This window comes from Bos indicus, chromosome 9 (genome assembly GCF_029378745.1).
Source record: "Bos indicus isolate NIAB-ARS_2022 breed Sahiwal x Tharparkar chromosome 9, NIAB-ARS_B.indTharparkar_mat_pri_1.0, whole genome shotgun sequence".
NCBI lineage: Eukaryota > Metazoa > Chordata > Mammalia > Artiodactyla > Bovidae > Bos > Bos indicus.
In genome coordinates this window covers 81,406,492-81,434,140 of record NC_091768.1, presented here as the reverse complement: position 1 = coordinate 81,434,140, position 27,649 = coordinate 81,406,492, and the positions used below count along the sequence as shown (strand labels likewise).

The following is a 27,649-nucleotide window of genomic DNA, read 5'->3' as shown; positions in this document are numbered from 1 at the left end:
ATCAGGCCATCAGCATAGCGTCTAGACTGGGGAGGAGAAGATGACGGCTAACCAATACTCTGAATATGGTAATATGCTAACAAAGCTGGGGGGTCAGAACTGTAACCTCTCCTTATAAGCACTGCCCAGATCTGGTCAAAATACCCATATATTTCCTTACACTATCCAATCAGAAAGGAACATTTATATCCTGTTTAAATTAGGCATCTTATCTTCAAAATCAACTCCAACATTTTGTGGTTAGAGGTGCTGAAAAGGCAAAATTATTCTTAAGTTTGGTACCGCTCAGTGGTTGGCATTCATTTTGAGGTACACGAAGTTCAGCTTTACTTCCGGGGAAGTCTGCCTACCTGACAGAATGACAGCTTGGCTTTAGGCTTCAAGTTGATGAAGCAATAAATAGAATTACTGTGCCCTCACGATACTTAATGCTTTTCATCTACCCCTTTTTCAGAACTTTCCTGAAACTCAAACTTGGAAGCTATCTATATTTTCTTCTTGTTAAAAACATCAATAATTTTTTTTTATATTCATACTTTTGAGAGAGAGTGAATAGAAGCAAAAAACTAACTTTAAGTCGCAGAATTTAGGTAAAAATAACTCTTTCCCATAATGGTTCTTCCACAAATACATAAAAATTTCTTCACCTTCCTATAAATTCAGTTCAGATAATATAAAATATGAAATGACTCTCTAAGTGTAAAACATTACTTTCCTGTACTCTCCTAGTTGGTATATTCAGAAATCCTGAGTAATTAATTTCCTCTTTATTTAAAAGGGTTTAATGGTCAAGGCACATACAGTTATGTTAAACAAATAAGGAGATTCTCCTAGACCACTGCTCCTTGTTCAACTGAAGTCAGATCACATGCTGGATGGGAATTCGTGAGTCCGAATACTAAGCCATGCTTACAACTCTGGTGGTCTAAGCGACATTTTGCAATTCTTTTCAGTTTCTGTCCAGGTAGCAAGGAAATGGAGCCCTCAAGAGAGTATCTCTACAGAAGCAGCCTTCTCATTCTCTGTGGTGGTAGTGGTTTAGTTGCTAAATCGCGTCCGACTCTTGTGACCCATGGACTGTAGCCTGCCAGGATCCTCTGTCCATAGGATTCTCCAAGCAAAAATACTAGAGTGATTTGCCATTTCCTTCTCATTCTCTATGGAGGGCCCCTAATTCATGTTTTTTTTTTTTTTTTTTTAATTTTTGGCCACACTGCACGGCATGTGAGATCTTAGTTCCCTGACCAGGGATCAAACCCTTGCTGCCTGAGTGGAAGCACAGAGTCTTAACCACCGGACCACGATGGAAGTCACTGAATTAATGTTTCTTGAGGTCACAAGTATAGTTCTTGCCATGTCGCATTTTGATAAACCTGTGTAGAAGCTCAAAGGGTAGTTTAATTTATCTGTAAATCTACATAGGCTATAATAGCTCAAGATGGCACAGAATGAGATAATTACTATATTAAAAATATATTTATTTATCTGGCTGTGCCAGGTCTTGGTTGCAGCATGCAGTATTATTTTAGTTGTGGCATGTGGGATCTAGTTCCTTTACCAGGGACTGAACCAGATTTCCCTGCATTAGGAGTACAGAGTCTTAACCACTGGACCACCAGGGAAGTCCCTAGATAATTACTTTAAACACACACACATGCACAAACACACTTCTCAACATAACTACATTAGGAAAACTTGAAAAGTAGAGAAAAACCCCCTATAGGTCCAGTCTATGACACACCATTAAGAGTTATTTTTTTTCCTTAAGACTTGGCATTACTTACTTTTATCTGTCTATTCATTTATTTATTTTTATTGAAGTAGAATTGATTTATAATATTGAGTGAGTTTCAGATGTACAACAAATTGATTCAATCATATAAAGACTTTTTTCAGACTATTTTCCATTACAGGTTATTAAAAGATACTGAATACAATTCCTTATGTTATATAGTAAATTCTTGTTATCCAGGTTATGTATAGTAGTTTATATACATTAATTCCACACTCCTATTTGGCCCTTCTACCCTCTTTTCACCTTTGGTAACTACATGTTTGTTTTCTATGTCTGAGTTTGTTTCTGGTTTGTATATAGGTTCATTTGTATTTTTTAGATTTTGCATATAAGTGATATCAGATAATATTTGTCCTTCTCTGTCTGACTTACTTTACTTAATATGATATTCTCTAGGGCCATCCATGTTGCTACAAATGGCAATATTTCATTCTTCTTATGGCTGTTTTAATATTATTTCCCAATCTTTTCCCTACGCATCTGCATTTTAAAACAAACCACTGCTATATACGTATACTTTAGTCAGTATCTGGATTTTTCCACTTAACATTATTCCAGTAATCTCTTGAGGCCCATTTTGATTCTAAGAGTTATCAATTTAATGATTCTTTGCTTAATATATTAAGCAAATAATATAGAAACTAATAAAATTATATAAGGGGCTTTCCAGATGGCTCAGTGGTAAAAGAAACCTCCTGCAATGTAGGAGATGTGGGTTTGATCCCTGGGTCAGGAAGATCCCCTGGAGGAGGAAATGGCAACCCACTCCAGTATTCTCACTGGCAAAATCTCATGAACAGAGAAGCCTGGCAAGCTACCGTCCCGAAGAGTCAGACACACAGAGCAACTAGCACCCACGCACACACACGTGCACCCACAGAGAATTATACGTGTGAAAGTATTATTTTGCATGCTCTAAAAATGTTCTTGTTTACAAAATTCGATGTTTATTTTTAAAAGCAATATTCTCTCTTGATTATAAGTCTGATATATGTTGACATTTTTAAAAAATTGGAAAACAGAATATTCAAAGGTTACAACTAGTCATAGATCCTACCATTCAGCTGTAACCATTTTAAAGTTTATTTTTTATGTAAAGTCTTTTCAAACAATTTACATGTCTTTATAATTTAAAGAATTATTTTAAATTGTAGACATCCCATTTACTTTGGAAAGGGGAAGTGGGTTTTCTTTGCCATGGTGATTTCTTTCCAGAATGCACTGGCCCTATTTAATAATACAGTGCTCTTCAAATGGTCTTTTGGGGTTTGAACAGGGGACCAGGTGGGCAGCTTCTGGGGTGGGGAGAAAAAACAGTATGTGGCTGGACAAGCTGAAAATGTTCTAAAGAACAGAGGTTAGAGCTTGGTACCTTGCAAGCCAAAGGATGAACTCTTATATGGACCACTTATCCTCATGTTTCTCATATGGCCCTAGAATGCATTTCAATTTCAAGAGGTATCTGGAGAAACTGGGAGAAATCAGAAGAAAGAGTGGCCCTTTCCACTCTAGATGGATGGGCTACAATCCATCTTCAGGTCAAACATTCAGAGAACGTACTCATGATGGAGTTTTGAGAAGTGTCTTCTCGGTACACCAGTAGCAGGCGTGTCATGATATTAGTGCCAGCACACTCATGAAAAACCACCATGCTGGAAACCTCATCGACAGAAAGACAACTCTGGAAATGGATCCTTCATTTTTTTTTAATTTAAAAACATTTTCAACAAGGTGATACATTCTCATGTTTCAAAAATCCAAAAGGTTCAGAAGGGTAAGTAGTATCATCTCCCCACCGTGCCTGGCCCCTAGTCATCTAATTTCCCTCCCAGAGACAACCAATGTTACCAACTTTTTATGACTCTCTCCGGAGATACAGAGCCAAGGAAGGGAATGGGAATGCGGGAATGGGTCCTCCTAGAGCTGACTAACACATCACTGTGTGGGAGATTATCTCTGGATAAAGAGGTGCCTGGGCAGACGAAGCAGTGCTGTCTCAATCCTTTTATTAACCACCCTAAATCCGCAGGCAGCTAATAGGTTTAGATTTTGAAGGGAAGGCTTCCTCTTATAAGCAGATAACGCCTGGCACTAATGAGAAAGGCTAATAATTGAGTTGCTCTATGTCGGGTTCCATTTAAAGAGCCAGGTCATGATTCATGGCGTGTTTATTCCCTCTAAGGATAACTGGGGCTAAGAGCACCATAATCCTCCATATGAGTAATTTTCTAAATGTAAAACATTATCATATGTTTGTATTATTTTGATTAAGACTCAGCAGCATTTACCAAACCTCTTACCGTTTAAAGAAATACTGAAAACAATTTGAAAATCATAAGTATTATTTTTATAAGTCTCAGAGCCTAAATATATCTCAACCATAATGCAACACTAATGATGTAATATAAATTAATGGAAAAATATCAGGAGACATTTGCTTTACTGCCAAGTTTTAAAGAATACCTAAGCAAGGAATATTTATCTCAGTGATATGAACACTTTTCCCTTCTCTGGAAATTTAATTTTCTAGAAAATGGAACTGTAATTGACTTGTGTGTGCTTAGTTGCTCAGTCATGTCCGACTCTTTTCAACCCCATGGACTGTATGTAGCCTGCCAGGCTCCTCTGTCCATGGGAATTCTCCAGGCTAGAATACTGGAGTGGGTTGCCATGCCCTCCTCCAGGGGATCTTGCCAACCTAGGGACTGAACCCAAGTCTCCTGCATTGCAGGTGAATTCATTACAGTCTGAGTCACCAGGGAAGCCCAAGAATACTGGAGTGGGTAGCCTATCCCTTTTCCAGGGGATCTTCCTGACCCAGGAATCAAGCGGGGGTGGGGTGGAGGGTCTCCTGCATTGCAGGCAGATTCTTTACCAGCTGAGTTACCTGGGAATTATATTTGTTTCAGATATACAACATAAGTGATTCAGTATTTTTATACATTATGAAGTGATCACTATGGTAAGTCTGTTACCATTTGTCACTGTAGAAAGTTATTACAATGTTATTGACTATATTTCCTCTGCTGTACATTACTTTGCTGTACATTACTGGTAGTTTGTACCTCTTAATCCGCTTCATCTAATTCACCCACTCCCCCACCAATGTCTTTAAAGACATTTTAAAGAGTATTAACCACTATATTGTGGGAAAAACTTTTAAAGCTTACCTTCATATCAGCTGTTACCAAAGGAAAAAAAACCAAAAATAAACCCACTGCAGATACCATCACACCCTGATGTAAGGTTGCTCTACAGAGGCTGTTTCTAGTTTTGGGATCAGTATTTGCTTTTCAGAAAGATCTACCATGGTATTCTTCATGTAATCATCTGTCCCAGTATGTTTTGTTTTTTTTTAAACAATTCAAGTTTCAAAGTAAGGAGACCAAACTAGTCAATCCTAAAGAAAATCAACCCTGAATACTCATTGGAAGGACTGATGCTGAAGCTGCAGCGCCAATACTTTGTCCACCTGATCACTGGAAAAGACCCTACTGCTGGCAAAGACTAAAGGCAAAAGGGGAAGAGGGCAGCAGAGGACGATATGGTTGGATAGCATCACTGACTCAGGACATGAACTTGGGCAAACTCTGGGAGACAGTGAGGGACAGGGAGGCCTGGCATGCTGTAGCCCATGGGGTTGCAAAGAGTAGGACACCACTTAGTGACTGAACAATAACAGGCTTCAAAGATTTGACTGACATGCAAATTCTTTGAAAAATCTTATAGAACATCTGTTACGTATATATAGCAAAGGAGCTTCCCAGGTGGCTCAGTGGTAAAGAATCCACCTGCCAAAGCAGGAGATGCAAGAGATAGGTTTGATCCCTGGGTTGGAAGATCCTCTGGAGTAGGAAACGACAACCCACTCCAAGATTCTTGTAGTGGAAAAGAAGCTTGCCTGGAAAATTTCATGGACAGAGGAGCCTGGCGGGCTTTACTCCATGGGGTGGCAAAAGAGCCAGACACGACTGAGCACACACACACACACACACACACATATAGCAAAGCACTTAAACCCATAAGAGAGAAACAAACAGAACACCTATGAAGTATGAGGCTCAGACTATATGATCACTCAAGCCTCTTCCAGTTTTAGCAGCCTGTGAAACTGAAGTGTGTTGGCAGAAAAAATGGTAGGACTATAGTGAGCTTCTGTGGCATCAGTAAAAATCAGATTCCTTTCTAAGCTATGCCTTCTAAAAACTGAGCTTCTACCCTTTCTAAGCTATGTCTACTGTGAGTCCAAAGTAGACATGTTTGTGCCCACACTAACTTTCACCAGCATCTGTTCTGGGCATAAAACTTCAACTGAGTCTCTTTAAGAGCAGAATAAATGATGCTGATGCTTGTTTTTTGGACCAGAATATAAAACTAAGAAAGAAACCAAAACACAGCCCTCTAGAATGACTTAGACTTCTTTGGAAGAAAACAAACAAACAAAAAAGGACTTAATTTCAGAAATGTTCACTAGATGGTGTTGTGCTAAACTATATTTTTAAAAAATTTAAATTGTGATGAAATACATGTAACATAAAATTTACCATCTTACTCATTTTTAATTTGCACAACTGCATCTTGTTCACCTACCTGGTAAACTGTCGACTCTCTTCATGAACTTCCATTTCTGTGCTTTTAAATTCATTTAGTTCTTTCCTTATTGCTGCCTAAGTAGGAAACAATAGATAAACAGAATTTCTAGTTAGAGCACACATTTCCTCAGCATGTATAGAATCAATGAAGCAGACATTCTTTCATGAAGTATCTTGAAGAAAGGAATTTCGAGTTCCCACCTCTAAAGACGGGATAAATGAAGTATCGATACTACAGCCAAACAAAAACCAGGACAGATCTCTGCAAGTGTCACTCACAAGGCAGAGGGCAAGGGGGCCTTTGCCAAACCCACCCTGGGGCCTGATCTATGAGTCACACACCCACCGCATCCTCGATGACCACAAGGATAGCACAGGCCATGAGTTTTTCTGAGAAACAGTATCATTTTCCTATGAAAGTTCTGCATTTCATACCACCCACAGCAACATGGCTTTGACAAGCTGCCACAGAGCTACAGAGAAGGCAATTGCTATTTATTCTTTGGTATTGAAAGTTTAGACAATTAGAATTAAACATTTCAGCACAGCACTTAAAGCCACTCAAAGAAAATACCGAGGAGAATGCTGTTTCCATTATTATTTATTGAATACATAATCCAAGCCATGTGCATGCTGGGGTTGGAAGAGATGCTTACAGGTTGAAAAGCTGAATACTCATTCACGTGTTAACACTGGTTACCATTAACAATACCGGCTAGATCGTGGATGGTTTTTTGGTTTTAATTTTATGCTTATCTTTATTTTCTAGTTTTTCTATGAAGAAGTATTTTTTTTTTTTTTTTCTACTTGAGATCTTTGTTGCTGGGAGTGGACTGATTGCTCTAGCTGCGGCAAGCAGGGGCTACTCTCTAGCTGTGGTATGCAGGCTTCTCATTGTGGTGGCTTCTCTTGTTATGGAGCACAGGCCCTAGAATGCACAGGCCCAGTAGTTGCAGCTCTGAACCATGTGGAGTCTTCCTACGACAGGGATCGAACCTGAGTCCCCTGCATTGGTAGGCAGGTTCTTTACCACTGAACCACCAGGGAAGTCCTTATGAAGAAGTTTTGTAAATTAAAAAATACTCATAAAAGCATCCTCAGAACCTCTGAGAAACGGACTTCTCAGCTGAAACACAGAATGAAGTTACAAATCACAGTGACAAGAAAATCTACTTTGTGATTGGGGGCCTTCCCCGATAACTCATCAGGTAAAGAATCCACCTACAACGCAGGAGATACAGGACATGCAGGTTTGATCCCTGGGTCAGAAGGATCCCCTGGAGGAGGAAATTGCAACCCACTCCAGTACTCTTACACGGAGGCTGGCTGGCTACAATCCAAAGGGTCAAAAAGAGCTGGACATGACTGAGTGACTGAGCACAGCATACACACTTTGTGGTTGGAAAATGATGTATTTTAGAAAAGGAAAAAAACAGAAGAAATCCCTGAGGCTTCTCTCCGGCTTTCTCTCATCACTAGCTATCACTCTGCAATATATAAGCTTTTCCCCAATGCTGCTTTCAATCTTATGTTTAAATCCTATAGTTCTCTCCAAATCTATTCCTCAGTCCCTGTAGTTTCTATGAGGAACCTGAGGCTGGGAACTGTGGCAATGGTTCTTGCCACTGGCTTTTGAAAGAGGATGAATCCAGTAGAGAAATATTTCAGGGCCCAAGTCCCCTGTGATAAGAGTACATACCTTGTTTTACAAATGAGATCAGCAGTAAGGACACTCTTCTTTACTCACTGTAAAAACTGATACCCAGAACCAGGAGCTAAAATAGTGAAGAATGGGGCTTTCCTGATGGTCCAGTGGCTAAGAATCCACCTCACAATGCTGGGGACACTGGTTTGATACCTAGTCTGGGAAGATCCCAAATGTCGAGGGGCAACTAAGCCTGCATGCCGCAAGCGGTGAAGCCCACGCTTGGAGCCTGTGCTCTGAAACAAGAGAAGCCACCGCAATGAGAAGCTCGTGCACTGCAAGAAAAATAGACCCCACTCACTGCAACTAAAGAAAGGCTGAGTGCAACAACAAAAACCCAACGTAGCCAAAAAAGAAACATATTTAAAACAGCAAAGACTCTATACTCATCACCAATTAACATCTATCAAAAAGCTTTCCTTCATCTACTCAAGTGTCCACTGATAGATGAATGGATAAAAATGAATGTACATATACACGCACACACATACACACACACACACACACAATGGAGTATTACTCAGCCATAAAAATAATGAAATCTTGCCATTTGCAACAACCTGGATAGACCTAGAGGGTACTATGTTAAGTGAACTAAGTCAGACAGAGAAAAATAAATACCGTATGATGTATGATTTTATTTATATGTGGAATCTAAAAAAACAAATGAACAAACATAACAAACCAGAAACAGATGCATAGATACAAAGAACAAACTGGTGGCTGCCAGGGGTAAGAGGGTAGGAAGAAGGATGAGTAAAATAGGTGAGAGAGTTTAAGAGGTACAAACTTTCATTATAAAATAAATGAGTCATAGGGATATCATGTATAGCACAGGGATACAGTCATTAATATTGTGACGACTCTGTATGGAGACAGGTAGGCCCTCTTACTTCAAATCCCACACTCTTTCTAATAAAATGAACTTCAGGGCCTATGTCATCCACATAATTGTGTGAGATCTCTACGCTGTGTGCGCTGGTTATGATTAGAAATGCCGAGTCAATTATAGGCAATGAATATGATAGGAAATTACAGGGGCTGGTTGTTTGAAAATATACATCAAGAAGATGTGACTCTAGGCAGTTAAAGGAATGCAATACTCATTTAAAAAATCTACTGAAGAAAGACCATGGCTTTATTCCACAGGTTACTTCCTCTTATAATTTAAAGAGAAAGTTTCCTGAGAGAGTTTTGAAAGGAAAAAAAAGTAATTAAATGCCCTTTATGTTAGGGAAATACATGGACAATAATCTTAACTCTTTTCTATACAAATGAGACCAGAATTGAAGTCTAATAACTATTCACATAAGTGTAAATGGGACTGATATTTTTTTGAGTTGTTTTTGTGTGTGTGTGTTTGTCTGTTTGTTTTTGGCCTCACCCTGCAGCATGTGGGATCTTAATTCCCTGACCAGGGATCGAACTCGTGGCCCCTGCATTGAAAGCATGAAGTCTCAACCACAGGACCCCCAGGGAAGTCCTGGGACTGATATTTTTTTTGAAAGATAATGGGACAGGAAGAGGTAGGCAGAGTTAGTGGGATTGGAGCCTGAATGGTGCTGAGTTCTATCAACCACGGGAAGCCATTCAGCCAAAACTAGCTATTTCTAAGACTGAAACAAATCAAGCCCACAGAAGACAGTACTGGCACCAAGTAGTAATTTTTGGTACCATGAGAATTATAGAAAGGTTAAAGAAAAAAAAACAAAAAAGACTGGAACTAGGTTTAAAACTGATGACTGGTTACTTGTGATGACTGGTCACAGAACATCTATTTATCACTCCCAGTCCACTCAAGGGTCAGCCTGGCCAGAGGCAACAGGTGATTTGCTGAATACACAGACCTTGCTGCTTCTTCAAATAACATAATCTGTGAAGCTAGGATGAACTAGAACTCCCATCATTTTCATGTCTTTTGTTTATTTCTTTGATAAAAATCTGATATTTAACATGGAGAGGATTTCTTGACTACTTGTCAAGATCAATGCCATGGGTAGGTAAGTATACTCAGCTGTTGTAAGCACGAACAAGCCAGAGAATATCTCCATATGGAATTAAAATCTCAGTCTTTCCTAGGACCTGTTTAGACACTGTATCCCTGGAAGGGTGGTATATTCTATTCATTCTTATGTTCCCAGCATTTAAGATAATACTTAATATATTAGGAGGTTTTTAATAAACGACTACTAGATAACTTGTTGGACAAACCCATGTATCATCTGAAAAATTCTGGATTATCTTTCATTGGATAAATTTAGACTAGACTGTAAACTGAGGCTTCAATGAGTAGTGAAAATGTCACCAATGGGGAACAAAGCTTAAATTATCAAGCCTGACCATGAATGTAATACTGGTAAGAGTTACCATTTATTGATGAGCTGAAACTTCACAAATAACCTACCTAATTCTCAAGATAGATCTAATTGGATCTACTTTACTAGTGAGGAAACCCAAGTTAAATGACTTGGCCAAGGTCAAACATCTACCAAGTGGCCAAGCAGGAATCAAATCCATAAGCACACAGCTCTAAAGCCTGCCTTCCCCACCCATGGCCAACCCCAGGGAGATGGCAACTGCTGTGTGAGCCTTGGTCTTCAAGCCAAGTTGACGGCCTTCTCTGGCTCTACTTGTCACCTTAGGGTTCGTCTACCTCAGCACAGATACTGATATAGGCCACATGTAGATTACATAGGCCACATGTATCTTACTATATGTGTATTTGTTTCTAGTGCTCTACTCAAGCACCGACTCAATGGACATGAGTTTTGAGCAAACTCCAGGAGATGATGAAGGGCAGGGAAGCCTCGCATGCTGCAGCCCCATGAGGGGCTCACAAAAAGTCAGACACAACTAAGCGACCAAACAACCTACCTGAGCACAGATATTCTAAAATAAAAAATATTACCTTAAAGGTGACTTAAGCTCCATTGAGTTTACAATTAATAAGGCATTTCCCCCACCACTTCTCTTTCCCATTGTGGGCAGTTTAACATGACTACCAGATTTAAGGGTTTCTCTGGTGGCTCAGATAGTAAAGAATCTGCCAGCAATGCAGGAGACCAAGATTCAATCCCTGGGCTGGGAAGATCCCCCGGAGAAGAGAATGGCTACCCACTCCAGTATGCATGCCTGTAGAATCCCATGGACAGAGGAGCCTGATGTGCTATACAGTCCATGGGGTTGCAAACAGTGACCAACACACACCAGATTTATGGCATTTCCCAGAGCACCTGGCACAGTGTTTTCATAGACTGGGCATTGATTGGTTATTGACTAATTGACACTGATCCCTTTTCTTTACACTTGAAGTTCAAAGAAATTTTAAATGCAAAGTGGTATCTTAGAGGGGCTAAGAAAATAGCACTAACAAAAGGGAGAGAAAGGATGGCTTCTTTAGCCTGGCAGGAAGTTCAGTGTTTATTCTGAGAACAGAGGTAGAAATATTTACTTTCAATAGTTTTTTTTTTTCTTTACATGGGATATATAGTTCAAAAGCAAAACTTTTTAATATGAAAGGTAAATACAAGTTTTTATTATCAATTAACTAAAACTATATTATTATAAATCTTATTATATATTATGAAATGTTTTAAGGTAAAAAGCAACAGAAATCCAGAAATGATTTTTATAATAATGATGATTAGCATATATTTTCATTCCAAAATAAAATATATCCTAAGACTGTTGATACTTTTAGTATCTCTGGGCAATAAGTAACATTTCACTATACAAATCTTTTAACATCAAGAGAAAATAAATGATCTTTTTCCAGTGTTAGGTTAAAAACAATATTTTTAGAAACTCTTAAAAATATTATGCATTGATGTGCACTGTAATTGTTATTTTCTCACCTTGTATTTTTGAATATTCTGATTTCTGCCAATGAACATGAGTCACTTGTGTGTATACAAAGTACTATACATTAAAAGCATTTTTATTTTCTTTTTAAAATTTTTTGTTGAAGTACAGTTGATTTACAATGTGTTAGTTTCAGGTGTACAGCAAAAGAATTATTTTAAATTGTCTTTTTTTCTTTCTATCTTTAAAAAGTATACAACACTTTTTTCTATCTAAAAAGAAATTGTTCTTATTTTTCTTTAAGGAAGAAAAAAAACCTACAATACAAATCCAGTTCTAAAAATGCAGTCATCGAGACCTTCAGAAATCTCAGGGTTAAGGGGAGAGAAAATGCCAAAGGGAGAAAATGAGTCTCGTGTATGGGTAGAGAGGCCCCTGGCTTAGCTCTGCCACTCAGGGTTCAATCGGCAAGGGAGATGTGAATGTCGTGTGCTTTCAAGTTACTCATGAACAGACATTAAGCCTGCGGGATAAAACCTGACCAAATACATCTCCCCTGCAGCCTACAAGTTCAGCACAAGAATCTATTTTTGTTAAAAAACCCTCTCTGTTATTATAGCTCGAGGTGGATAAACTTTACCTTCCAATAACAGACAAGAGTTAGGAAGGAGTATTTCAAGCATATGGGAAAATGCAGTTTACATATGAGGGTGGTTAATCATTTAGATTCTCACTGCTTGTACACTGTGCACTTGCATGTGATTTTTACTCATTTACCTGGCCGCCCTCTACCTGCCTTTCTGAAGTTCAACATTTGAGTAACATAACAACTGGGAATGGTGGAAATGGCAAACTGCATTTTCTAAAGATGGCAGCAATAATAATTCCAGCTCACACGCTCTTCTGCAATCTGACCTTGCCACCATTCCCCCCACTGAAAGGCAGAGCTAATTACCCTCCCCTTGAATCTGAGCTGCCCTAATGACTTGCTTAGAACTAACAGAATGTTGGGAAAGCGAGGCTGGGTGCCTTCTAAAGCTGGGTCAGAAAAGTCCATGCAGCTTTTACCTGGTTCTCTCTGGGCATGTGCCCTGGGACAAGCCAGCCACCATGTAAGAAATCTGACAACAACTCTGAGGCCACCATGCTGAAAAAGCCGCATGTCGGTGGCTTGGTGGACAGCCCCAGCTGAGCCCAGGGCTAAGCCTAGCCTCTGAGACATCGTCAGATGGTAAACAATCTGCCTGCAATGCAGGAGACCTGGGTTTGATCCCTGGGTCAGGAAGATCCCCTGGAGAAGGGAAAGGCTACCACTCCAGTATTCTTGCCTGGAGAATTCCATGGACAGAGAAGTTTGGGGGGCTACAGTTCATGGCGTCCCAAAGAATCAGACACAACTGAGTTACTAACACTTTCTTTTCACTTTTCGCCAAGACACCAGACATGTAAACAAACCACTTCAGACCCTCCACAGAAGCCAATCTGTCAGCTGAGTAACAGTCAATGACCTGAGTCTCTCTTGCTTAAGGGCAAGAGACCACATTAAGTAGTTTATAGGCAATTCTTGGAAACCCATAAACTTGACCAGTTCCTTCAGGAAACATGGTAGTGATTGATGGTGGGCCTGACCCAGGACCTGAGTATCACAGTCTCCTTCACGCCCTCATGGCTGCCCTCAATCCGCGTGATTCCCCTTCCTGGGAAAGCCTCCTCTTAAAGTGCACCTTCCTCCGCTTCGCTGACCATCCCACCCTCAAGGGTTTTCTCCTCACCTTTTCTGCATAAGCAGTGACTTGCTGCTCCATTGATTATGCACCACTCTCTCACTGACTTTTTCTCCCAGAGGCAACCTTTCCCTTTCTTTTGGCTCCTTTCTCATGGCATAAAAGATTGCTCAAGTATTTCCCACAGATTAGAAAAAAAGTCATTCTCTTGATATTCTTATTTTCCAAATCTACTCACTCAAGCTTGCAGCATTCCCAATCATTCTCCCTCAGGTGACTAGCTTATACTTCTTCGCAGCAAGACTCTTGGGACCGTGTTTTAGTCTCAGGGTTCCCACCACAGTCAGGCTTCCACCTGTCAGTCTGTTAAAATGCCTCCTCTCACTACGTAACCAACCACTTGTGAGCCGACACTCCCCTCCCCAGGCTGCTGGGCTAACTCTTCTCTTTCCCCACCTCATAGACATTTCATTTCAGTGTTTCTTAATGGCTCTTCATGCAGGCTTCAGTTCAGTTCAGTCGCTCATTCGTGTCCCACTCTTTGCGACCTCATGGACTGCAGCACACCAGGCCTCCCTGTCCATCACCAACTCCCAGAGCTTGCTCAGACTCATGTCCATCGAGTTGGTGATGCCATCCAACCGTCTCATCCTCTGTCATCCCCTTCTTCTCCTGCCATCAATCTTTCCCAGCATCAGAGTCTTTCCCAATGAGTCAGTTCTTCGAATCAGGTGGCCAAAGTACTGGAGTTTCAGCTTCAGCATCAGTCCTTTCAGTGAGGGACTGATTGGCTTTCTTGGGTGCTATTCTCAGCCTCCGGAATCCCTTTTCATTTGGAACACTCTTCCTTTGTAACCTTACTCCTTCCTAGTTTTCACTTCTTATGAGCTAAGAATTACTGACTCCATATCTCTAATATGAGCCTGACTCATACTAGGTGCTTTACAGAATGAATTCAATTAAATGGTGTCAGCATAGAGTGTAACTAAAAGCCTAGTTCTAATATTAAGACTGGGTATGACCTGAGTTTATTTGATACCAAATTTTGTTCAGAGACAAAAATTAGAAACCTTTATTTGGGAGATCAGGAAAACTTTAAAATGAAAAATGTAAAAACAAACAACTGATTGGCAAAATTCTTTAACTATGTAACCATAATACTCATAAAATTGTCTTTCTTCATGATGGAACCCTCTCTATATTGCAGTTTTTCTGAACTGTGAGGCATGAAAGAGATTAAGGGTTGGTAAACCATGACCCACAGGCCAAATGTGGTCCACTATCTGTTTTTTTTAAAGTTTTTAATTGAAGGATAATTGCTTTACAGAGTTTTGTGGCTTTCTCTCATACATCAAGGAGAATCAGCCATAGATATACCTATGGCCCCTTCCTCCTAGACCTCCCGCCCATCTCCCTCCCCTTCCCAACCTTCAGCCTGTCACAGAGCCCCTGTTTGAGTTCCTTGAATCATACAGCAAATTCCCATTAGCTATCTATTTTATATATGGTATTGTAGACTTCTATGTTACTCTTTCTGTAAATCTCCCCTTCTCCCTCCTCTCCTCCCACTGTGTCCATAGGTCTGTTCCCTATGTCAATTTCTCCACTGCTGCCCTGAAAATAAATTCATCAGTGCCATCTCTTCAGATTCCATATATATGTGTCAGAATACGATATTCATATTTCTCTTTCTGACTTACTTCACTCTGTATAATACTCTCTAGTTTCATCCACCTCATTAGAACAGATTCAAATGAGTTCCTTTTTATGGCTAAGTAGTATTCCAATATCTATATGTACCACAGATTCTTTATCCATTCATCTGTTGATGGACATCTAGGTTGCTTCCATGTTCTAGCTATTGTAAATAGTGCTGCAATGAACACTGGAGTACACGTGTCTTTTTCAGTTTTGATTTCCTCAGGGTATATGCCTAGGAGTGGGATTGCTGGGTCATATAGTGGTTTCACTCCTAGCTTTTTAAGGAGTCTCCATACTGTCTTCCACAGTGGCTATATCAGTTTACATTCCCACCAGCAATGCAGGAGGGTTCCCTTTTCTCCACACCCTCTCCAGCATTTATTGTTTGTAGACTTTTTAATGATGGCCATTCTGACTGGTGTGAAGTGGTATCTCATTGTAGTTTTGATTTGCATTTCTCTAATAATGAGTGATGTTGAGCATCTTCTCATGTGCTTGTTAGCCATCTGTATTTTTTTTTTTGGAGAAATGTCTCTGCAGGTCCCTTTCCCACTTTTTGATTGTGTTGTTTGCTTCTCTGGTATTGAGCTGTATGAGCTGCTTGTATATTTTGGAAATTAATTCTTTATCAGTTATTTCCTTTGCTATTATTTTCTCCCATTCTGAGGGTTGTCTTTTTACCTTGTTTGTAGTTTTCTTTGCTGTGCAAAAGCTTTTAATCAGGCCCCACTTGTTTATTTTTGTTTTTATTTCCATTACTCTAGGAGGTGGGTCATAGAAGATATTGCTTTATGTCATTGAGTGTTCTGCCTCATCATCTGTTTTTATAAAGTTTTATTGGACCACATATAGATCCACTCACTTACACATTATCTATGGCTGCGTAATAAAGACTGGATGGCCTGCAAAGCCGGAAATATTGACTTTCTGGCCATTTATAGAAAATGTGTGCCAGCCTCGATACACCTCAATACCTTTTCCAAAAATAACTTGTATATTTTCTAAGAGTAAGGGTAAATAATGGTTGTGGGAAAGCACTCTTCCACCCCAATTCAGATTTGTTTGCAGATGGGTTACATGGAAACTAAGAACAAGTTTTTTTTTCTGAAACTCAGTTGAAAGAACTATGTCGATATTAAATATATCACTTAAGTGGCTTAAATAATCAAAGGCAGAAAAGTATTAGGATATTTGGTAATACTTAATCTCCCAAGATGACTAAGTAGAAGATAAGTAGGTACTGGCAATTTCAGAAAAGCAATAAAATCATAAATAAATAAAATCATGGCTCATGCCACTGAAGTCTTGCCTTGTCTGCAGGTGTTAACCTGGCCCAGGGCTTGTCTGCCCGGCGATCATAGTCAGGTGAATCAGTGACTTCCACATACTCGTTAAACCGCAGGATCCTTCGAGCCTGCAGCTCTGCCACTGTGGGTCTCAGGCTGAGCTGCAGGAGGATAAAGAAAAAAGGATAGTTCAATAAACCATTTACAGCCTCATGGTGGCATGTTTTTCTATAGAGAACTTCAAAGTTATAAGGTCACTTTCAGATATCAAAAAAAAAAAAAAAGGCAGCAGCATCTTGGGAGTTTCTAATGAGAACTAGAAAGCAGTATGCCCTAATTTTGAGGCTATAAAAATCATCCTTGTTAGATAGGTCACAATCTTTGGCAACTGGCTGCATTATGCTATCTTCCCCACCTTGCCTGGCATCTCTGACATGGGGAACAGGAAGCAGTACAGACACAATAGTAATCCGGATATGGAATGGCTGGCTTAAAGACTGAATTATCAAGACAGAAGCCCTACAAACTGTAGAAATGAGAATAAAAATCTCTGTTCCTTCTACATTATACCTGCATAGTCACAGATGTACAAAGTTATAACAAAGATAGTCCAGTGAAGGGTGAGCCTACAATAGTCTTTTGTGAGAGTCTAAGGACCCAGGCCAAGATTTGACATTGACCCTTGGCACTGAGAAACTGTGTGCAGGAATGAGGAAGGGGGACTTGCTGGAAAACTGCACTTTACGGAGGTCACAACTGCTTAAAACCAGCTGCAACCTTTAAGACACTTCCAGTTAGGTGGATTCTGTCTGTGGTCTTTGTGAAATTCAAATTTACAGTTATATTTAATCTACCATACCCTGTGTGCATTTGCTTTCCTCTCCTGGACCCCTCTCAAGTCCAAGAATAAGACAGAAACGGTTCTTAAGACACTAAAGAAACTTAGCCCCTGGTTGACAGGTATCATCCACTCTCCAATATAAAGATTCATGATTTTGCAACCTTTCTCAGTTGGGAGGTGTCACAGTATTGTCAGTTAGGTAGACTCAGTCCTCTGTTTTACAGAAAAGGTTCATTTTCAGTCTCTTTCTCTCTCTCTCTCCATATATATACATACATACATATATATGTATGTATGTATATAATGTATAATATATGTATATAATGTATAATGTATGCTGCTGCTGCTGCTGCTAAGTCACTTCAGTCATGTCCAACTCTGTGCGACCCCAAAGACGGCAACCCATCAGTCTCCCCTGTCCCTGGGATTCTCAAGGCAAGAACACTGGAGTGGGTTGCCATTTCCTTCTCCAATGCCTGAGAGTGAAAAGTGAAAGTGAAGTCGCTCAGTTGTGTCCGACTCTTAGCAACCCCATGGACTGCGGCCCACCAGGGTCCTCCGTCCATGGGATTTTCCAGGCAAGAGTATTGGAGTGGGGTGCCATTCCCTTCTCCGTATAATGTATATATGTATATAATATATATACGTATATAATATCTCTCTCTCTCTCTCTCTCTCTATATATATATATATATATACAGCCAGACTATCTATGATCTAAGTGGACCTCTTTGGAATCATTCCATATTTGCATGGGCTCAATTTTTGGAAAAATTAAGCATGCTCACCAAAAAATGGATGCTTTTGTAGTCAAAAATATTCCCTTTCCTTAGCTTCCTCTTGAGTAAAACCAGAGGCTGAACTGTCAGTGCTCTAACATTCAAGGCATTCAGGGATTCTTAGACAGTCTGGGTCTACACACTGAACCCATTTGACCTGGGATATGGCAACTTGGCTCCTTCTATATTCATAAAGCCCTGGTAGGTGATGGACAAAGGAAGGAACAATCTAAGGGGTTTTGTTATCGTCTCAGTTACTGTTCTATATATATATTGTTAGCTTCTTACTGCCTTTCCAGGGTGGATACAGTTGAGGAAGTAGAGAAACCCTTGCCTCCGGCGACTTCCCAAAAGGCAAGTAACCAATGGCCACACAGGTTAGAAATTCTCCATCCAGTCTTGTCCTTCAGGGCTGTGCCAGTCCCAGGGTGGCTATTATGTCTATGGAATTTTTCACACCTGTAGGAGGGAGCTCTGTGCAGTACAGGCAATCGGAGGTAGGGCAGCCCTCCTGGAAGCCCCCAAACGGATTGAGAAAAGATCATATGTATGACAGGGGTGGCCTGAGCATGGGGGTAGTTATTGCTTATCCGTAGTTGGTAACATGCACGCTAAGTCACCTTAGTCACGTCCGGCTCTTTGTGACCCTACGGACTATAGCCCTCCAGGCTCCTCTGTCCATGGAATTCTCCAGGCAAGAATACTGGACTGGGCTGCCATACCCTCCCTCCAAGTGAGCTGGTAACTTAATGGCTATGAATTGCTAGAAGAGCCATCTCTAGAATGGCTTACAGCATCTTTCTCAGCTTGATTATTATTTGATGTTTAGGCTCTTTGAGGAAAAAAAGAGATGAATTAAGGATCTTTTGCCCTAAAAATCAAAACCAAAACCTCTCGAAATACAGTCTCCACCCTTCCAATGGGAATGGAGTGCTTCTTCTACATGCCTGCAAATGCTTTTGCTGTGAACTCCACAGCCAGCCCAGATTAAATGTGGGTCAGGTCACACACTTTGCTGCAGATGTCATATTTTACTCTTCCTGCCTTATTCAGGTGTGAAAGGTTTATCTAAAGAATGTCTGAACAAGGTGTTAATAATAAATGAAAACTCTGATAGTGCTTAATTTTTCTGAAGACTATTACTATTTTAATACTTAAAGAAAAAAGCTATGGTCCTAGTATCAGATTTTTATTTTCATAAATCAGTAGTAACAACTGACTGAGTTTTGGAGCGAAACCATTTGTGAACTTGGGTAGCAGTGCAGCAGGCAAGCTGGATGATTAAGTTCACTTTATAAATTACTCACTCAGCTCAGAATCTTCAATAATAACCAAATATTTATTCAGTATTTCAAAGACCATGTAGAAAGTGTGAGCATTTTTTAAAACTATAGATTGAAATGTTAATAATGGCTATTTATGAATGGGAGATATTTGCATGATTTTCCAGTCTTTTCTGTTTCTTGTGGTGTTTAAATTTTTTCACACAGATTATGCTATTTTCATAATTGGCAAATGTAATTTAGACCTTTTGATTGTCAACTTTTCAAAATTAGCACATTATGCAATTATTAATATAAACATAATTCACATTATAAGCATTATATTTATTTTAATGTTAGTGACTAGTTAGCAGGTTAATAGGAATGTTTATGGTTAGTAGGTTAATAGGATCATTCCTAAATATCAGATTTACATGTAGAACACTGATCTACATTTTAAAAATGAAGTATATCTCAAAATACACATGCTCATTAACAGTCATAGTTTCATTACCTTTCTGCTGAGTCTGCGTTTAAGTTCCATTTTTGCTTCTTGCTCTTCTTCTTCATTTTTTTCTGTTTATTAATTGGGTGGGGGAGAGGAGGAAACGCATGAAGATTTAGTTATTATAAAAGATTATATAATCAGAAAGTAGATCAGGCCAGTTATTTGACTTCACATTGATCAAACACTCCACCAACATCTTTAAAAAGCTGTTCAAGATTCTGCAGAAAGATTGATCATTAATTTATAGATATATTATTTTTTCCTTATAGCACTGGTTTATTTACTAACAGTAAACCTTTTTGCCTCATTTCTTGTTTTCTTCTGAAAAAAACCCCAAGAATGCTCATACTCTGGTGAAAGTCTCTCACTGCTGATCATCTCATAGGCTTATAAGAACAATCTATCTGAATTCAGATAAAAATGTATTACTGGATCTGGCCTTCATGTGAAAATCTGAATCACATCAAAAGAACAAATTAAAACCATCTGATGCATGTCTGAGTTGCTGATTTCCATTCAAATCCAAGCAAAATACTTGATTTTTTTGCTTTGATTTCCATAGAAGCAGAATATAATAATTTCTCTGGATTTTGCTTTCAAACCAGAATGTTCTGAATGGGGTTATGGTGTTTGGTTGATGTGGATGATTTATTTTCTTGTGACTCTAACTTTCCAAAGTCTTCTCTTTATCCAGTGCTTCACCAAGTAGTACAATTTAATGGCCAACTCAAATGAATGCTGTCCAACAGATGGGATTAAGAAAAAAATGTCCAGAACTTTAAAAGAAATAAACACTGCTCAGGGTTTAATGCTAGCTACTTGATGACCTTCTCTTGGCTGCTTCCTGTAGCTCATTATTTGTTTGGTAAGTGAGCACAGATTCTCGGATACCAATGCTTACGAAAGATTATCTTTTAGAAAATGCCATAATGAATTCTACTGAAGGAAAGTCACACTTAGTATAAAGGCTCAACCAAAGAGCTGAAAAAGTCTCCTCCACAATTTTTAAAATTCAAATAGACTTCTTACTGTTAAGACTGTTTTTACTGTGAATATGATATCAGTATTCAATATTGCAACATTTGTATTTGCTTGCTGAGCATGCTAAATTCTCTATTAATTTTACTTATCTGGACAGGGAAAAGTTTTGACATTCTTCTGAAATACTAGTTTTAATTAATAAGAAAGAGGACGATCTGTCTGGTTATTTAAACAGAGAGTGGACATAAACTGAAATCACCTTGTAAGACAAGAAATGACTAGTTAGTATGTTTTCATTAAGTGTCTGAGAGAGCCAAATAAAATTTGATTATAATTCAGATTTCTTCTGAAAATACTGTAGGTTTTTCTAATTGCTTCACAAAATATATATCCTTTGATATCCTTAAAATACATCCTTAGGGTCAAATACTTTATGAGTTGGATAAGGCATGTGGGTTGTAAATTACTTGTAACAGACAAACACCAAACTTGTGGTTCATGTGATCCAAACAAGGGCTTTACAAGGTTAGGCATTTGATGATTTTAAGAAAAAAATTATAATCATTAAAACCTTTTTAGTCATTCTTCCTATACAACGATTATGCTACAATTTTCAAAAGTAATTTTCAAAGACAAAATACTCGTTATCTAATATGACTCAAAGCTAACAAATGCCCTAATTTTCATGAAATATATAAAATTTCATTTCTTTGAAGAGACTATTACCTAATTTTGCTCTATGAAGCACACTGCACATCTAGGTGTCAGCCAGTGACGTTTTTAAAAAAGAAGGGCCAACTGTAGTTAGTTAAATACACAGGAGTTTATATACCAATTGGGAATTCCTCTCTAACATCAGGAACTGACTTCCTTACATTTCCCATTTTTGAAATTATGTTTCTAAGGAAATTAGAGGAAGAGGGTGAGATGTGGAAGAAGGCTAATGTGATTCTTCCTCTGAATGTGTTAAATAGTCACTGTTAAATCTTTTACTAAGAGTCAAAATTAAACCTTAAACTTAGTTTGAAAAAATTCACCAAGTTTCTAGAACTTAAAAAAAAAATTATTAGGGGGTTAATTATAAAGTAGGATGTAAACATGGCACTTTAAACAGACTGGAAGAATGCTCATGAAGGAAGCTGCTGGCTCACTGACAAATCTTGCCCTCAGTAGCTCATCAGAGTAGAAAGGGGCAGATATCAGAACAGCCACAGAAAGCACTTGCCATAAACACACAAACAATGCACAGAGTTGAACAGCAGTGTGCACTGCAGGAAATCTGCCCTCCAAGTGCTGCCCTGAACCTCATATGGATGAGCTAAAAGGAGAAACAGAAAAGCAGCCAAGTGCCAGCAACTGGAGTGTGATGATACTCTTCACCAACTCAGACAACATGGGTTCAAAAAGCTAAACATTTTTTTGTGAGATTGTTTTCACTTTGTGCTGTTTTGCATGTTTCTATATGGATTTTGTTAACAAACAAGAATGCAGTAATAAACCTACTTTGAAATGCACCCAAAAACAAAATGACTCCATAGATGGACAGATGTGTGACAAAGTAAGATGTTAATGGTAGAATACAGATAGTAGATACATGGATATTACTGTAAAATTGTTTCTAGTTTTCTGTATGCTTAAAAAATTTCGTAACAAAATGCCAGGGAAAAACACATGTAGAACTCAATGACTTAACACATGTTTTTTCTATGGAAGATTGAGCTGGAATTATAGTCATAACTAAATAGTATAAGAAGATCTGAATATTTTATCCCTACCCTGTCAAAGGTGTCCCATGAACATCTCTTTTCCTGAGAAGCAAAAGCTGACCTTTCAAGCACCAAAAGTGGCTTTCTATTTTAACAATATTAAGAAACTAGTACTAAAATCTAACTTAAATATATATATATATATATATATATATATTCAAAAAAAACCCTAGATGCACTAAAATAAGAAAGAGATCAAGTTAGGTGTGATACTGGGAATGATACTAAGAAATAAAATTTGTCCTGTGGTCTCTGATTAAAGCCATGAGCGTTGTGTGCCATTTGATTCATGTTTATGGAACTAGTGACGGGCCTGGATTTGAGAACTGTTGAATGTTTTATGCTGTGAATTAGTTTCCTAATGTGTCAAGAAAGGATGACCCAGTTAAGTATGTATCCTTAAAAACCACACCACACACACACACACTTCTTCAAACTGACAGTCATATTTCTTTTGAACAAAAAGCTGGAGATGAAACAAACAAGAGTAATCTGCATGGAAGAACATAAATATGACCCAAGTGATGAGTAAAAAGTAAAGTCAAGGAAAGTAGAGGAGGAAAGAGAATGGGAAAATGAAGCCATCCGTTTCCCTGGGACTGCTCAGAAGAATGTTCTGGGCGACCTCCACCAGTTCTCTTTTCTGCTTCCCTTGGCCACACAATATTGTGTCAGGAGATCATAAGCCATTTATCATCCTCTATAGACTGGAAACGTGTCTTTTGTTTCCAGAATAAGCATGCACAGACAAACTAAGAAGGAAGTTAAAAAAAAAAAAGGGCTGGAGTCAAATCTGAAGTTGACTTTGGCGTTTCACTCTTTCCTGAACCTCCAGGAAAATGGAGTATAAATGCCAAGACAGCACTTAAGATCAATGTGTGATAAATTTCTAGATCTATGAAACAGTTCCTCAAATAACCAAACACCAATGTGGTTTGGCACGGTCTGTCTCCCAGGAGCAGGAAAGAATTACCCAGAATTCACTCTTTTTTTTTCTCTAGGTATTGCATCAGGCAGCCAATAAGACACACTCTGGATTTCAGGAGCTTATGGACTACATTTGAGCTTATCTACAATTTAATTCAATCAGTATTTCCCAGGAACCTATTATCAAAAGCCATGAGTCTTTTTGGTTTAGGTTTGTTGTCAAAATTAGACGTTGCTTTCGTTCTTCTTCCTCAGAAAGCTAAACACATTTTTTTTTCTTATCTAGCCGTGACTTTTTCCATCTCCAAACTGGCTCCTCTACACACTGATGGTCATTTAAGTTCTTGGGTTCCATTTCAGTTATGCTCACAGCCAGAAAGAAACCCTCCCAAGGAAAGAAACTCATAGACCGTATTCATAGTTGGGTTTTCTTAGCAAAAGCAACTGTAGAATACATATGCTGTTAAAAAAATCTTTCTTTTCCTTTGGGAAAGAAAACAACTCACTTGGAGAATGGGGATCATCCAGACAGGCCAACTTGACTCTAAAAGCCTGGTTGAAAAAGATTTCCCACACACTGGCGACTCATTACTATTACAGTACTCTCTGGAGTTCTGCCCAGCCCTACTCTTTGATATTTCATACAATAAAAAGCTCTTTTGAAACTGGGCTAATAATATATAAAACTACAGCTAGGCTCAATTTTAAAATATCCATTACTTAACTCACTGTGGTTAGTAACCACATCGATCCACTACAGCAGGACAAGCTGCTTCTATTCATTTTATAGCTTCAACATATGAACTCCAGTAACGTAAATACGACCAGAGTGATGAGTAAAAAGTGAAGTCAAAGAAAATAAAGGGGGAAAGAGAATGGGACGATGACGTAGGAAAATGAATGAAGAACTCCTTAGGAGCTGAGAAATTATAAATAACCCAGGAGGGAAATAAGTGTTATCATAACAAAGGAAAATGAAATGGATTGAAAAATTCCTTTTCCCAAAATTCTGTTTTAAATGGAGTCCTTTGTTAAACCTGGCAATAAACTGTATTATTAATAATAATATAGGAATGCTTGATTTATTTCCTTGTGGATTCTTAGGCCTTTTCTTTGACATTTAGTTGCAAGCACATTGAAGCATTTTCTTCTATTTAGTATCTGGGTGAAAGAATACATGGAATATATTTCATGCTTTTTAAAAACAAATGTCACAACCACAATTGCTGTGGGGGATATCAGGCTTCAAGCCATAAAATTAAATTCATACTTCAAGAAATTATTTTTAACATGACAAATAAATAATTGTATTAAAATGTGATCTAAATGGGTCATTTCAATCATTTGTGAATACATATATTAAGGTTCCCTGTTGATAAATGGATCGTCTCTAGAGGGAGCTTGTTCATGGTTACACAAGGAATTCACTGTGTAGAACATGATACTCACGCTTCAGGATATTTCTCTGTTCTAATTCTTCAGTGGTGGGCCTCTGGCTAAGTCTCCTATGATGACAAAACAGATACATGGCAGGTTAGATGCAAAATAAAGCAACAAGCAAAGCTGCATTTTTTCACGTTTTGAGAAACAAAAATCCATTTTAAAATTATTTATTTATTTGATTGATTGTGGCAGCTCTTAGTTGTGGCACATGGGATGTTAATTTAGTCGTGGGGGATTTTTTTTGCTGTGGTGTGAAGGCTTAGCTGCTCCACAGCATGTGGGATCTTAGTTCCCTGACCAAGGATTGAACCCAAGTCCCTTCACTGCAAGGCAGATTTTTTACCACTGGATCACCAGAAACGTTTCACAAAAATCCACTTTTAAGCCTACAAAATAAAAGCCTCCTTTTCATTAGTTTGGAGACTGAAGATTGTGGCTAAGACTGCTAACTACACATCCTCCCTTCTTTTGTGTAGAAGCAGAACTCCCAGAGTTTTAGCTAAACACACAACTATAAATTTCTGCCCAGTGGCAAGGTACAGTCACGTGACTGAGTTCTTGTGATCTGGGATGTGAGCAGAAGTAGTGTTTGTAACGTCTGCTTTTTACCCTTAAAATGACTGAAAGTGTATTCCCTTTTCTCTCTTTCCTTCTTCCACAGGCCAGAACTTGAACATGGTCATGTGGGCCAGCTCGGATTATACAGATGAGGCTATCATGGAGACGGAAGAGCAACAAGATGGAAGGAACCTGGGAACCTGTCTGACTGCCAGAAGCTGCGTACCCCACCCACACTGGACAGCCCACCTCCCTCTACACTGCGATGTGAAAAAGAAACAAACACCTCAAAGTGCCTTGCTTGGACCACAGCACTTTTTGGTCTTTGTTAAGGGGCTTCCTTGGTGGTTCAGATGGTAAAGAATCTGCCTACAGTGCAAGAGACTCAGGTTCAATCCCTGGTCATGAAGATGCCCTGGAGAAGGAAATGGCTACCCACTCCAATGTTTTTGCCAGGGAAATCCCATGGACAGAGGAGGCTGGCAGGCTACAGTCCATAGAGTTGCAGAGTCAGACATGAATGAGCAACTAACAGTTTCTTTCAGATCAGCTTAGCCTGTACCCTAATTAACACACAGATCATCAGAATCTAAGAAAAGGCTGCTGCTCAAGGGTTCATACCAACTCATGAGATGATCAATTTATATTGTACAGTGTTTTCAGGAAAACACTGCTTTGGGATCTCAAATAATTTTACAATGCATATAAAGTTATCTCGGGCTACATAAGCCCTTTCCATCTACCTTCGAGAAAAGCGAGGCTCAGTTGGGATTAGTACCTAACCATTTATACATAAGAGCTCAATATCCTAATAACCCTTGGTCTCGGTCTTACTTACATTATTAATTTATTGTTAATCACTGACAAAAACTTCCTCTGGATGTAGACTGAATTTGTGCAAATTAAATTAATATACATTAAAGGCAATCTTAATACAAGATACTGTCAACTCTGTTTATGGCTGTATAGAAATGATATGAAGAATTAAAATCAATGCTATTTTGAATAGCTCATTAAAAAGTTTAAAATTTAATCTTCATTAGAGCCATCCTGAAATTCATTTAATATGTGAGCCCACAGAAAGCCCCAGTGAAAATCTTTGCCAGCCAAATTTTGTGCCATTCATGTATCCTATGTTACATATCTGTACTATATGGTCCCCCATAAGACACTGTTCTTCTTTTGCTTATGGACTTTCTTTATCTGGAATGCCCTTCTCTCCCTCTTCACCCGCTGAAATCTCATAAATTATTAAAGGCTCCTGGTTCTTTATCCCTCTACAATGGTTCTAAATAAATTATGAAAGTGAAAAAGTGAAAGCTAGTCACACAGTCGTGTCTGACTCTTTGTGATCCCATGGACCGTAGCCTACCAGGCTCCTCTGTCCATGGAATTCTCCAGGCAAGAGTATTGGAGTGGGTTGACATTTCCTTCTCCAGAGGATCTTCCCAACCCATGGATCGAACCCAGGTCCCCTGAATTGCAGGCAGATTCTTTACCAATTGAGCTACTAGTGAAGCCCCCCAGAAAGTGAAAGTCACTCAGTCGTGTCTGACTGTTTGCAATAGTCCATGGAATTCTCAAGGCCAGAATATTGGAATGGGTAGCCTTTCCCTTCCCCAGGGGATCTTCCCAACCCACGGATCGAACCCAGGTCTCCCACATTGCAGACAGAGTCTTTACCAGCTGAGCTGCAAGGGAAGGCCAAGAACACTGAACACTGGAGTGGATGGCCTATCCCTTCTCCAGGGGATCTTCCTGACCCAGGAATTGAACCAGGGTCTCCTGCATTGCAGGCAGATTCATTACTAACTGAGCTATCAGAGAAACCCCACATAAATTATACATCTATTAAATTAAACATTAAAGAACTTATCATCACAAAGATAATAATCACTGCATACAGTGACAGCAGCCATGAAATCAGAAGACGATTGCTTCTTGGCAGGAAAGCTATGAAAAACTTAGTGCGTTGAAAAG

At 39.0% G+C, this 27,649-nt stretch overlaps 1 protein-coding gene across 7 annotated transcripts in view; it reads right to left on the bottom strand.

Annotated features, from left to right (window-relative positions):
* The window catches only part of PHACTR2 (phosphatase and actin regulator 2), a 297,859-nt gene that overhangs the window by 11,326 nt on the left and 258,884 nt on the right, over nt 1-27,649 (bottom strand). For all 7 annotated transcript variants that reach the window (XM_070796294.1, XM_070796299.1, XM_070796298.1 and 4 more), the window contains 4 exons: nt 25,118-25,173; nt 20,001-20,062; nt 16,628-16,765; nt 6,386-6,462 (listed from right to left, as the gene is read on the bottom strand). In XM_070796294.1, the coding sequence (XP_070652395.1) occupies nt 6,386-6,462; nt 16,628-16,765; nt 20,001-20,062; nt 25,118-25,173 (333 nt within the window). The remainder of the gene's footprint in view (nt 1-6,385; nt 6,463-16,627; nt 16,766-20,000; nt 20,063-25,117; nt 25,174-27,649) is intronic.